The 14,180-nt window shown below is 35.7% G+C and overlaps 2 protein-coding genes across 2 annotated transcripts; one reads left to right on the forward strand and one right to left on the reverse strand.

The window, feature by feature from the left end:
• The first annotated feature begins 3,425 nt into the window (after positions 1–3,425).
• LOC105623175 (pleckstrin homology domain-containing family M member 1) lies at positions 3,426–6,147 on the forward strand. Its single transcript, XM_012204575.1, has 3 exons — positions 3,426–4,763; positions 4,850–5,485; positions 5,562–6,147. The coding sequence occupies exons 1-3, from the start codon at positions 3,426–3,428 to the stop codon at positions 5,724–5,726; spliced, it is 2,139 nt and encodes a 712-aa protein (XP_012059965.1). The 3' UTR covers positions 5,727–6,147.
• Positions 6,148–7,368: 1,221 nt separating this feature from the next.
• LOC105623176 (spindle assembly abnormal protein 6 homolog) lies at positions 7,369–10,149 on the reverse strand. Its single transcript, XM_012204576.1, has 4 exons — positions 9,961–10,149; positions 8,944–9,473; positions 8,018–8,766; positions 7,369–7,922 (listed from the first exon to the last, which is right to left on the reverse strand). Exons 1-4 carry the CDS (start codon positions 10,147–10,149, stop codon positions 7,369–7,371), a joined length of 2,022 nt encoding a protein of 673 aa, XP_012059966.1.
• Between the last annotated feature and the right edge of the window lie 4,031 nt (positions 10,150–14,180).

Raw genomic sequence — 14,180 nt, forward strand, 5'->3', positions numbered from 1 at the left:
CTCTACTCTCTCTCTCTCTCTCTCTCTCTCTCTCTCTCTCTCTCTCTCTCTCTCTCTCTCTCTCTCTCTCTCTCTCCTCCCTCCCTCCCTCCTCTCTCTCTCCCCCTCCCTCTCTCTCTCTTCAATCGCGAGAAAGAATTTCACTAATTGATCAATCAAAAAATTGCTTCAAAACATTTGTAGCATTAATGTCTGTTTCCACCAATGTAGATTAACTTTAATCTCAGTTTAACTTACTCTTCATTTTTTTCTAGTTCTAAAAATTAGAATTTCTACGTTGGTGGAAATGGGCATAAGTGGATCGTACATACAAAGAAAAATCATTGTTAAAAAAAAGTACTGTTAAAAAAAAGTGATTATCTATTTTTCTTCTTTTTTTCGGTAATAGTTTATCCCAAAAACCAATCTGAGCGCAAATTCGCATTTTTCGCGCGTTTCTTTTGCCACCTGATTTTATACGAGAATCGAAGTCGCGTTACGTCCCTGTCTCTACCTATTCGCTTCGTTGTCCTCGTGTCCAACCTGCCGTCTCCTTCACGCTCGTTTGTCCTGATTGTACTTTCTCTTTCTTTCTTCTCTCCCTCGTGCCGGCGCTCCACCGCCATCAAGCCATGGAACACGCAATGTTTCGTCATGCGTATTCGGTCATTCACACACTGTATATACCTGTTCCAACATTTGTGATGCACTCTAAGTGCGTATCTAAATATAGTAATGAGAATAGAAAGAGACGAACGAACGACGCTACTCCGGTCGTTTACTTTCGGATCGAAAATCTCCTTACGTTCGGAATCCGATCGATTTCCGCTCGCGCGAGTTTTCATAACCGCATGCATTGCATCGAGAAAAATGTCTGAATGAAAATGGACTAGAAAATTTTGATTATATCAATCAGAATTTTTATTCAGGACAGGACAAGAAAAAACAGGACAAATTAGAATTCCAATCAGACATTTTTCTCATATAGTCTTCATCCTATTAGAATTTAATAGATTAAACTAAAGAAAGTTAATCTGATTCATCTGTTTTTTTCAATCAAAATTCCACTTAATTCAATCAGACATTTTTCTCCATATATAGTCTTCATTCAAATGAATCGTTAATCATTTATATATATAGACAACGATCGAAAGAGCTGACGTATTGCACGGTGCAAATCGCTGTCGTGGCACGTTAGATTGTGTTACTTGCATCGGCCACTCGAGCGTGTGCGATTCAAGTTCACTGGATTGGAAGCAGCCAGCGATTACTGTCGCTTTTAATGACGTTACTATTAAAGCTGTCACAATTTTTGCGATATACATTGGGAGAAAGCAGCTGCGCGAGTTCTTTGAACTATAATAGAGTAAATCCTATTATCATTTCGATACTTTGCGATAAATATCCAAATGTGCATTCGAAAACTCGAAGTGAAAATTATAAGATATCTTTGGAGCTGACGCTAAAATCGATAGAATAATTGATGCTGGATCTGTAAAGCTTTATATTCACAAAATTAGAAATTACTTTGAAATTTCGTACAGAGAAAAAAATCGAACAATCATATTTTCAATGCAAATAGCTGAATTGTTCAAATGCGTTAATTCTTTTTCCGTCCGAGATCTCGGAGCGATTTTTAGCATCGTGAATATAAGACTTATTGATATTAATTAAAGAACTAATTAATTTCAAGGAATTATTTATTTTAACTGCACCGAAGACCTTTTAATTGATCGAAATGATCGTTTGTTTCAAGAGAGTTATTACAAGAATTATTTGTAATTAAAAAAATTTTGAATGTTATTTCTCTTATGTTAAAACTAGAAATAAATAAAAAGTTAATTAAAATTAATTTAAATATAGGTAGAAATGGACATTAGTTTTGGCCTAGCTATTATATTCAATTTCTAATGTAGACTAATTCAATTTTGATTCATCTATTTATAAATGTAAGAATTCAAAAAGATGAAGAATAAAGTTGAATCGAGAGATAAGTAATCATTGATAGAAACTAGTATTAAAGCTTGAAAATGATGAGTTAGTCGTGAACCAAGATTAAAATTAAACTACACATTGATAGAAATGAGCATAAATTGTTCGTTATTAATGTTAGTACGATCAACTTTGGCTCATTCGCTCCTTCTTACACACCTTTCAAGGAACCAAAATAAAATAAAAATACTATATATATTTTAATAAGAATAATGTAATTTAATAGTAGAAAGTAAAATATAACATAAAGAATTAAAATTAAATTAATTAATATTGTTGACAAAAATTATAATTATGTGAATGTAAATAAACCGCCCTCAGCTTCGGAGGATTAATACTCTAAAGTCTAACTAATTAATGCGGCAGATCGAATCGAATCTCATCTTTTTTCTCACGGGAAAAAAGCTTAAACTCTTAAATTCCTATGTAGAACAAACGAATGTGAAATAACACACCGAAGGCTTGAGGGTCGAACTCGTTAGATCTATAATTAGTTGTCGTCGCCGCGGTCGCTCGATAGACTTCCATTATTCCCATCGAAAGGGCAGGCAGCTTGGATGTCGGAGCGGGAAAGGACGGTGTATTGCTGGAAATAGCATCGGACAAGTGCGGTGAGATATGAGGGCGCACCTGGCTGGTGCACTCGGCGACTTCACCTAGTGACGGTGACGGTGACGACGACGACGATGACGACGACGATGGTGGCAGCGCGATCTGTCGTCGGGTCGCGTACTATTCTCAAGGAATAGCTGTCCTAGAAACGAGACGGCGTGATCAGGCGCGACTGTCTGACCAGTCTCACCAATCTAACGCGTAGTTGATCGGAACAGCTGGCCGACAGCGATGGACGACGTTTCGGAGTAGCGTGGCTGAGCGTGGCTGAGCGTGGCTGAGCGTGGCGCTTCACTCAATCGCGACAGTGATCAGAATCATCAGAATTCAATGACGTTGCGGAAATCTGCTGTGCATCGAGAATGCGAGAGAGATTCACAGGATTGCCACAGTGTTCCCTAATCCGTCGTGACACTCGTGACCGATGGGGAATCGATAGAAAAGCGATCTTACAACCTATACGCTGCGAATGTTTTGCTTCTCGGGCATCTAACCTACTTCATGGACACGGTGTTTGAGTGATAACCCTCGACGTATGTGAATGGGGCTAGCCAATATCGGGACTATCGCCGCGATACGATGACTTCATCGCTCGGCACTTCCTCGTTCCTCGACATTTGCCAATATCGTCCGTGACGTGATATCTACGAGATATATTCTGGCACGCGAGCAGTCGCGTACTTAATTGTAGTCACGGCCACGAGGATATCTCCGGAGGCGACGGCTCGATCCTCCGGTTGATCCTCTTCGATTTCACGACGCGACCGCGAAGATGCTCCAGCGACGAAATCGCGGCAGAAGACGTGTTCTCGCTGTGACGTACCGTATTATTAGCAGGCAAAATGAACTCGCTGCTGAAGATGTCCATAATGGGCAACAAGAGAAACCTGTTGGTCCGAGACTCTCTACAGAAACAGCTCAATACGAGTGTTATGGAAATGCAGAGCGCCCCGGGGGTCACCGACGACGGCGTAGTCGGCAACTGCGACGAGACCATGACCCTCTGCTCCGTCCTGGAGGCTATATTTCTACACGGCTTGAAGGACAGCCTGCTGAATCGAGTGACGGAAGTTCTCAGTGGTCCCGACTTCGACGCTATGCCACAGCCAAGCTTCTGGGGTCCACTCTTAGTCTTCTCACATCGTCAGATTATAGATCAGATACAAACATTGAGCCAAATCACCACGGAAGTCGGATACTGTCGAGCATGGATACGTATAGCGCTGAACGAGGGTATGTTAGCTAGCTACTTTTGCGCTATAAGGAGAGATAATTCGGCCTTAAAACCATATTACAATCGTTCAGCTTACATCAGGGATGTAGACCTCGTCGAAGTTGCGCAGAGATTAATAGAAAACTTGGATTATGTACGATTCGAATTGGCTTGCAACAGTAGCCTCTTGAACTTTTGGTCCTCCACTCCTCTACTTATAGCTGGCATCTGGTCCCCACCGATGAAATCTTGTCCTGTATTTAGCGCTGTAGATATAGCGAAAACGATAAACAGCGAAACGACCGATAATTTTGATGAAGTAGAAACTGCAAGTTCCATCGGTAGTTCCATCGGAATAGGATCTTTCACTTCCTCGCAATCTGTGTTTAATAACGTAGCATCTATTACAGAAGACGAGGCATTGAAAATTATTTTGACCGAAGAAAAATCTAATAGCGTTGTTCAACAATTGCACAATAATTCTGTGGATGCTGTAACAAGTAGCCTACAAGAAAACAATGTCGCTCAACAATTATACAGTGATTTTGCTGTAAAGAACTCGGAAGAAGACGTCAAGCAAGAGATCAAGGAGATACAACAAATGTCAAATGGCTATGCAGAAAATACAGATAATATTGTTGATGCGGAGAACTCGCTACAAGATACTTTAAAAGACAAAATCGTTAATGATACTAATGCGGCTACTGTGGGAAATTCTTTAATAAGAAAGTTAGGATGGTCAACATCGATTGAGGATTGTCAGTCTTCTTTAACTTCACCTGTGATATCCCACGGATCAGGCACGGATGCACCTCGTACACCTGGCGAGGGTCCTACATACGATGCACTCATTCAAAGTTACCAAACTGGAAATAGCACGGTAACAGATCTGCAAGAATTTCTAAACAAGTACCCAAAGAAAGAAACTGTTGAAGAAGGATCCACAAAGGCTCAGCCAGAATCAAAGGTACGTTCCTAATAGAAAATAATTAGAAACGCAATTTTAAAATGCACTTTGATTATAATTCAACTTAATTAATTTTTATATTTCAGGCTGTGGTGAATTTCGACGAGCAGTTAGGTAATATTCCAAGAGAAAAAGGTTTAGATGTGCAAAATTACGGTTGTTTTGATTGCGGTTATGCAATTGGCATGACCTTCTCTAAAGCGCATGTATGTGCGTACTCGGGCGATTACTACTGTTCAAAGTGCATGGCAGAGGGGCAATATCTCATACCGTCACGTATGATTCATAATTGGGACTTGAAACAATACTTCATTAGCCGAAAAGCCGCTTCGTATCTGGAAGGCAAGCCGGCCCTGTTGGATATAAAGATCTTAAATCCGAAGATTTACATGGCAGTGGATACTATGGCACAATTGCAGTCATTACGGATTCAGTTGAATCTGTTGAGAGCATATCTATTCACATGTCGCGAACCCATTATTGAATCCTTACAGAAAAAGGTCACACCGAGAGATTATTTGTACGAACATGTTCATCAATATTCCGTTTCCGATCTTCTGGACATACCCAATGGAATTCTCGCACAGCAACTTCAAAGGATTGTTGAATTCGCAAGGCATCATGTAATAAATTGTTGGCTTTGTAGTCAGAAGGGCTTTATATGTGAAGTGTGTAATGATACAAAAGTCATTTATCCTTTTGATATGGAGTCTACATTTCGGGTAAGAAAATATATCGCTTTTTTTATCTATGTTTTTCTTTTTTAATATTTAATTTTACAACAATTTATTTATTTAGTGTGGAGCGTGTAACGCCGTATTTCATGCAAACTGTTTAAATGCCAGTAAACCATGCCCGAAATGCGAACGCAGACGTAAACGAATGGATATGCCTCTTTTGGATATGGGATGTACAGATCTACCTAACAGCAATATGTCGTCGGTTCCCATTGATATGAATTAATATATATCGTTGATTTGTTAATATTTTATTATACAGTATTGTTTGCATTCCGAAAAAAATTAATTTTGCCACGCATATTCTTGTAATCATGAATTTTGACACCCAATATTTTCATGTAAATAATTGTATCATGCGCATAAAACTATATGGAAATGTAACATATTTTTTGTCAGCTCTTCTCGAATATATATCGTTATTATAAACTTATATATATTCTGATATAATTAAAAAAATATTTGTACCTTTCGAGACTGGCAGCTTTCCGTACAAAACACATATTATATAATAGAGACATTTATTATAATTATATGTACAAAACTAGTAAAATATATGAATCATTCATGACCCTCTTATCGCTATTTATTATATTTAATACTGTTGCTCTATTTATGTAATTTAATAAATTGACATGCTTTATATGATTGAATTTACTTGATACGTTTGTACCTTGTGGCACATTTTTTGAAAACACATTTTGAATATACAAAAATTTTAGGTTTATATAGGTTTATATTGCAACTAACAATCTTTTCCCCAGTGACATTTATAATAGATATACAATATAAATTGTGTGTATAAATGTAATCGAATTTTCTAATCTATTCTGTGAGGCACATTATTTTCGATAAATAGCCTTATTTCATTTTTATGGTCATAAACTGTAAAATTAGAGATCTTTCTATACATATTTTTTTCTTTTCATTAATATTTTCATTTATATATAAAAATATCTTTGTACAGATATTACACATAAAATTCACAAAGATAAAATTACTTTCCAGGTACCTATGTGATTAATATGTTTTAAATGTAATCTAATAATAATGAAAATAATCATTTGTATGCTAGTTAAATTGTGATTGCGATAAAATGAAAAATCATGCCATTAATTTTAAAATTACTCCATTCTAAATTTGTTGGTTATAAAAAATACGTTTCTTTATGTTGAACAATATTTGGCAACAATATAAATGTCTCAAACTTGCAATCACGTTAAAAACATTTAAATTTAGAATTATCGAAAAAAAGTTCTTTAATTATAGTCAATATTATATAGATTGCAATTCTTGATTTATATGTTTGCATATATTATTATATTATGTTATAAATATATCAATTTCTGCTGGAGTTTACTTTGCCAAATAATATCTATATATTAAAAGTTCAGTAGTCTATTTTATAAAATTATACTAATAATATTGGAACTACTTAGAATTGATACAAAAGAATATTGTAAGGAATAATGAAATTTTTCTACCAATATATACGTATTTTTACCATAGTGAACGAGATCGGAGTATGTTAGTGTATAGTATATACAAATAACATTATATATCATTATTAATCCTACATTGATATACATTGACGGTAGCCTAATGTCATTTTTGTAATTTGTATAAAATGGTGCTAATGTGCAGGATTAAAAAAAGTCTAAAATTTTTATCTGATAAGAAAAAATGTCATGTAAATAATACTAATCATTCTTACAAATATTTGTACTATCTCCGAGACGGCAAACTTGAAATATTGTCATACTAATGATAATATTGTAGTTTTGTCGTTCCTACGTTTTGATTCTTAAAGTACTCTAATACGAGTTTTTAATTCATTAATTTCTATATTGATAATCCTTCCCGAGCAGTTAATGCAAAGTCTTAGGAAAATATGCGGAAGGTAAAATGGGTTTATCAGACAAACCTGCTCGTCTTAATCCGCCCTGTAAACCAACGCTTGCAGTTTTCACTTTTGTACCATTCGAGATCACCGCTGGACCATTGTTATTCTCGATTATAGCCGGTGCAGAGGTTGAGGCTGCTGGATTTCCCGGTATTTTATTCAACGAATTGAAACGCTCCATAGGTGTGCTAGTACTCGAAATTAAAGGGCTCTTATTGAAGGTGCTTAATCCTACCGAACTTTCTGTTACACCGACACCCATCGACCGAGCTGTCGTGCGAGTAGTCTGATTAATGTTCGGATTTTGCACGATCGGATTTTTCATCGGTAATCCCGATAATGTATTAGGCTGTATTGTACTGGGTGCAGGCGTGCGTGTTTCATATCGATTAGGAAATAATTTATTTGTTCTGGGTAACGTCAATGGAACGGAGGATGGTATCGTAATTGGAGCTGGAGTAGCAGCACTTTGTAATGGCGATTGATTGTCTGCTAATCTCCGATTCAGCCAACTAATTACTGCAAAAAGATAAGAACATCAAAGTATTAATTTTGTGAATTATTTATAAACATTTTTATTAACAAAGACATTTATTAAAATGAGATATTCTTACCATTATCATTATTTTTTATAATCTTTTCTTTTTCCTCCAATTGATGTTGCAATGTTTTTATCTGTTCTTTTAAATTGTCTATTTCACTTTTTGCATCTTTCGCGTCTTTGACAAGACCTTCCATTTTTATTTCCAATTGGCCAACTTCTTTCTGTTTGCTGTCTAACAACCTTTCCTGTTCGAGCGCTATGCTCGTTCTTAATTTTAACTTGGACTTGGTTGATGCAAGTTCATTTTGTAATTTAGTTAAGATTTCATTGGCTTTTACTAACTCGTCACTTAAACTTTTTAAGGAATTTTGCTTGCGTTGCAATTGACTGTCTCTCTCAGTTAAGAGATCCTCTAAATGCTGTTTTTGTTCTTTATCTGTTTTTAACATTTCCATGTGCTTGTTAATGATTACTGTTTTGTCTTTTAATTCTTGTTCAAGCACAGCTACCTTCGTACGCAAACTATTGACAGCTTGATCTCTGTCATGGTAATCTACATCTAATTTTGAATTTTGCTTTCTGAGTAACGCCAAATCTCGTTCAACGATATTAAGTTGCTTCTCGAGAGTCTGTAATTGTTTTACTTGCTCTGTATTTGTAGCTTCTAAAAAGGATTGTTTATCTTTGTATGTCATGTTTTGTGTTCGTAATTCAGCAAGTTCTGTGTGTAACTGTTTCATAGTTTCAGCATGCCTCTGTTCAATTTCCATTTTTTCTTTTTCACTTTGCCGTTGCCATTCTAGTCGTGCTTGTGCTAATCTAAAAGATATTAGCATAATTATTAATATTTATCAAATAATTCAAATAATTTCAAACAGAAAAACAAAATACTCATTCCAATATCATCCATTTGTTATTCTAAAGATTCAAGTATTTTGCTATTATAAAATCAATATTATATTTATCATTAATTACAATATGACTTGTACTACGTACCTGTCTTTTTCTATACTAATTTGCTGCGATGAATTAAATTGTATCTGGTTCTTTTCAGTTAAATATTTTTGTTCCAGCTGCTCCAACTCTTTTGTTTTTGTTTCCAGCTTGCCTGTTAAATCGTTTAATGTAGTTTCTAAACTAATTGCATCCCTACTTTGTTTCGAAATACTCTCTTTCAGATGCTTAATCTTCATTGCCATGTGTGTTTTCAAATCCGAATCACTTGCGGGTGATATATTTAAACTTAGATGACAAAGATGTTTAAAATTATTCGTTTCTACAAGCTTAAAATTCCAATCTCCAGACTCCTCTGCCAACAATAGGAGGAACTTTGGTGGAGTTTTTGACAGTTGACTTGTCCCTGGAACCTGACATTGCTCCAATAAGCATATCAACTGAGTGGCAAAATTATCAAAGTCAACTAGCAGTCCCTGCTGCGCTTTCAACACCTTAAAGTCATCTTCGGTGATGAATAGAGAATAGAGAAAACATGAATCATCATCATCAGACAGCATCACACACAGACTCTGAAACAAAAGATATATAAAAAAATATATTTTATATAGCAAGACTCAGCAAAGAATAGGATATTGATAAAAACTATAACTAACTTATAGATGATTATTCTTATTTCAAGACTATCGTTAGTAATGTCTTAAGATGCTAATATGATAATAACATCTTTGGCCAATTCATGGATGATTTTTAAATTTAAGATTATCTCAAGTACCGTCTTAAAATGTTATGAACCGATCAGAGGGCTGTGTATTACTATTTTAAAACATTACTTAAGACAACATTATAGATCTTAAAATAATGGATTATACAAATATGAATATTATCAAGAGAGTAGTCTCTAAAGACGTTACTTAAGACAGTCTTAAATATAAGAACCAACTATCGGACTGTAAGCATTCATCGAGTACAGAAAATTAAAAGAGAAAAACGTAGTTAACATCCATCCCAATGAAGCCGTCTTACTTGAATGTTTTTTGGCAAGACTTGGAAAGTTACCTTGCGGCAAACCGGACTGATGCCAGCGTGAATCTCGACATTGATTCTGAGATCCCGCTGGCGCTCCTCCTTATGCTGCGGCTTGACGTAAATCCTTTGCACCTTCGTGTAGAGAACATCGACATTGTTTAACTGCAAGCCCGAGTCGGCGGTGATCGTGCCGCCTGCTAAACTGTTGAGATAGTTCATCGTTCGATCGCGCTCTCGGCAAGCACTTGTTGATCTCGCGTTGCTCGCCGCGTTTCATTTGTCGAGTTGCGGGAAATACGGCCGAAACGCGCTCAAACGTATATACGATATTTACGAGCCGCTTCGCTCAGCTCACATTGAACGAGACGCAAATAAACGCACGCGTATCAGAGACGCGTATACGCGGCGCTTGGTGCCGCCATCTTGACGGCACGCGTTATTACTAACTTCACTCCTGACCAGTCGAAACAAGTCGAAGCAAGTCGAAGCGAGAATTTCGGCCTTTCGGAATCGACATCGTCTTTTTTACTATCCTCGGAACTTGTAACATGAGCGAGCGTAACGATTATATAAAAGCTTGTAATCCAATTGTGCAAGACACGTAAAAGACATCGTGAAGATACCAATCAAGATTTATTCCCTTGTTTCAATTTATTTCTGTCCGTTGAAATCATCATGATACACAGAGTTAGATTTGAGCAATTTATCATTCCTATTCCAATGTAGATTAATTATTTGAATCTCGATTTAATTCACTCTTCATGTATAGATTTGTTTAGGTATAGGTATTGCTTGAAATCGTGAAAAATTTTTACTTTTAAAAGGTGATAAATATATTTGAGCGTTGAAAAGAGAAAAAACGAAGATGTTGAATAAATAAAAAGAACAAGCGAATAGATCTCTTTTAAAAAGAAATCAAAAATAAGTTAAATTAACTTAATTAATCTACATTGGTAGAACGATATTGTTATTTAATTCAAATAATGCTTATTTTCACCAACATGGACTAACTTTAATCTTAGTTGAATTTACTCTATTTTTTTCTAGTTCTATAAGAAAAAAAAGATAAAAAGTTGTATCAAGATTAAAGCAATTATAATCTACATTGGTGTAAATGGACATCGTCGTCTAAAATCGAAAATTTATTGAAAAAAAACTTTGTTTATAGATAGATGAATAAGTATTTAGCTATTATTAGCACTACGAAATAACAAATAACTTTATCAACTTTAAAAATCGATCTTGCTTCTTCACCCAATTCACGAAATTTCATTAGAATGTCTAAATAATTAAACAGCAATTTAAATTCAAACGCGATTAGTGCGATAATTAACGGAATAAGATTTTTGGGCACGAAATTTCGAACGGAGATCATCATTGTCGGCGCTCGCTTTTGTTCAAGTATCGGCGCCAACGAAACGAACGACCGGTTGAAGAATTGCGTCCTGCTATTCGCAGTTGAGTTTCGGCGCGCGACGGCAACCGAGCACTTTGCCTTTCCCGCGCGATTCTGTGAGCGCGCGTCCGATTGGCCGGCGGCCGCCGCGGTGGCCAATGAGCGGTTTGACCGAGACGGTGACGTAGCGTTTAAAGCGCCGTACGCTCTGAGTTGCCGCGGTCGCCATGCCATGCGGCTGTCTTGCGATTGACAGGCTCGTTTACGTGGTGTGATCGCGTAACTCCGCTCTGACGACGGGTAAAACGATCACAGTCGTCTTTGACGCGTGTCGACGGACGGCGTTGCCGTCGCGACGCCGTGGAAGTGTACGCACGCGTGTGTTGTTGCTCGATATACACGCGACGTGAATTCGTCGTGAATCTTTTGGCGACGAAGCTCCCGCGTCCTGGCAACGGTTGGCGGTTGGATACGGCGATTGCAGTTCGAACGTAATGTCAGTGGAACAACGCGGAGGTGAACATGTAAGTATTTTGTTTGTATGTTTGCATTGTTTTATGCATACGACATGACCGGTGATTCTCTCCCATTCTCTCGTTCGATTGTCGCTGGAAAAGCAGAAATTGCCATTTCGATGCGAATTAAGCCGCGTGTTCCGCAACACGTCGACCGGTGGTGCTCGTAGCGCCTTTTCGGATTATCCTTCTCGGAATTGCCACGCGATACCTGCTGCCCTCAAACGGCGATTCCGAAAGTTGCTGGTTTATTTTTTTTCAGCTAACCGCGGCTACATAGAGACTTTTTATGATTACTATTGTACTAATTCGACAAGGAATATTTTAACTTTTTTTCAAATCGATATTGTTTATGTAAAAACTATTAATTATTGCATTTAATTAATTATTGGCAGATATTAATTAATAATATATATCTACACATTGTACAAGAAAATTTACGCTAATAAAATATATATTAAAAATTTTAATACATCATTTATATTTGAATAATATTAACTAAGTATTTACTAAATATAAAGATATATTTATCTGACAACATATAAGAATCATCAATTTGATTTAACTATTTTTTTATAAATTAAAAATTCCTAGATAGAGTAACATGTTTGTCTTATTGGCATGTTGCTCGCAAACAAATATGTGTTGCTATTCGAATTGTGTAGTAACAAGTCCGCATTTGTTGGCAAGTTGATGCCTTCATGATATAAGAACTTTAAGTAATTTACCATTGCAGCAACTTATCGATAATTTAAAAGTCTTGGTCATTAAAATTCATGCTGTGCAGCAGCATATTGTCATATAATAATGTTTTGTACAGAATTGCACACAAAACTGAAAAGCATGGAAGTGTCGAGGAAATTGATAATGGGAAATCAGGGAAAAGTCAGGAAGTTTTGCAAAATTTTCTGGAAAATAAAAATTCTTGGCTTTTAAAAAAGTAAATATGAGTACGTCACACATACGTAATTTTGGAATACTATCTACTAATTTAATTAAATTAAATGCAAGTAGTATCAGCAACATTAATGATAATTTTCATTGTTAAGTTCAATTGCTCTCTCAACAAAATATTTGACGATTTTCAAATCAGGACGAAACTACAAAAAATTTTTAAATATTGAAAATATCAAGGAAAATCATGAAATTTTATCTGAAAATTATAGAATTGTAGGATAAGGAATTTGTGGCAACCTTGTAATAATCTGTAGGATTACACAATTCTATCATATTGCTGATAAAGCGAGGTAACTTTGATGCTGCTATCTTGACATTAAACTACTAGCAATACATATGTATTGTATATTATTGTCTGTGCGTTACTGCAATGTCAGTATATATTCGAAATCGTTGAAGACAAATATACGGCAAGTTGCCAGCATAATAAGCAATTACAGATTTGCATGATTTTGCTGAAACATGCTTGATTATTTGAATTTATTAACTAAGTAAATATGTATAGAGGGTACTATTCAAATAAATATTTATCGAAATTTAGTACATTTTTCTCAGCGTACACTGAAGAAAAGTTTAAGTAACCTTAATACATATTTCTTTGGATAATACTAAGTAAACATTTACTTATAAGAAACAGATATTTATTAAGTAAAAAAAAATTGGGAATTAAATCAAAGTGCACATTTTTGTGATATTTTTTTCGTGCTTGCCGCAAATAAATAAGATCATACTATATATATATGTGTCACGATGCACACGCAAGATTGGATCACTAAAGGAAAGGGATGTAATCATTCCGCGCGCCTGTGCACGCACATCCGCGTTATCGTCGACTTCCACGAAATAAAAAGAGAAGAAAAAAGGGAAACAAAGTCCTCGTTCCCCGACGACTCGCTGGAGAACGTTCTCCGAAAAAATCCATTTAGATTTTTCTGGAATTTAGAATAAGCTTGTTTTAATGTCCTGAACATATATATTATATATGCTTTAAAACTCAATACCCGGAGCGGGATTAAAAGTCGAAATATTCCACTTCAAAGTTCAAGCATTTAAAAAAAATATATACACACACACATACACACATATATAATATGTATACATATATACATAAGATCCCTATCTAAAGCTTATTCGAAAGTGACCTTTTTATTCACTGTAAAAAAGTTTCTTTTAACAATTTTTTGAAACAATGAAATATAAAAAAACTTGATATCATAAGGAATAATATGAAATTTGTCTGAACGGCTGTCGGTATTCATTTTTAAGAAATCATTAAACAAATTAAGTACACAGTAAGTAAAGTCACTATTTTTTCAACTGGCAACCATAGCGGAAGGCATTTTATAAAAAAACTTGTATACAACACATTTATAAGTAATGGA

Source organism: Atta cephalotes (genome assembly GCF_000143395.1).
Source record: "Atta cephalotes unplaced genomic scaffold scaffold00054, whole genome shotgun sequence".
Lineage (NCBI taxonomy): Eukaryota > Metazoa > Arthropoda > Insecta > Hymenoptera > Formicidae > Atta > Atta cephalotes.

Excerpts from the sequence above, each read along its gene's own strand:
- LOC105623175 (XM_012204575.1), top strand. The coding sequence starts at position 3,426 with ATGAACTCGCTGCTGAAGATGTCCATAATGGGCAACAAGAGAAACCTG. Across the intron at positions 4,764-4,849 it reads AGGCTCAGCCAGAATCAAAG|GCTGTGGTGAATTTCGACGA; the intron begins GTACGTTCCTAA and ends TTTATATTTCAG. Across the intron at positions 5,486-5,561 it reads ATATGGAGTCTACATTTCGG|TGTGGAGCGTGTAACGCCGT; the intron begins GTAAGAAAATAT and ends TTATTTATTTAG.
- LOC105623176 (XM_012204576.1), bottom strand. The coding sequence starts at position 10,149 with ATGAACTATCTCAACAGTTTAGCAGGCGGCACGATCACCGCCGACTCG. Across the intron at positions 8,767-8,943 it reads ATTAGTATAGAAAAAGACAG|ATTAGCACAAGCACGACTAG; the intron begins GTACGTAGTACA and ends AATATCTTTTAG. Across the intron at positions 7,923-8,017 it reads TATAAAAAATAATGATAATG|TAATTAGTTGGCTGAATCGG; the intron begins GTAAGAATATCT and ends ATCTTTTTGCAG.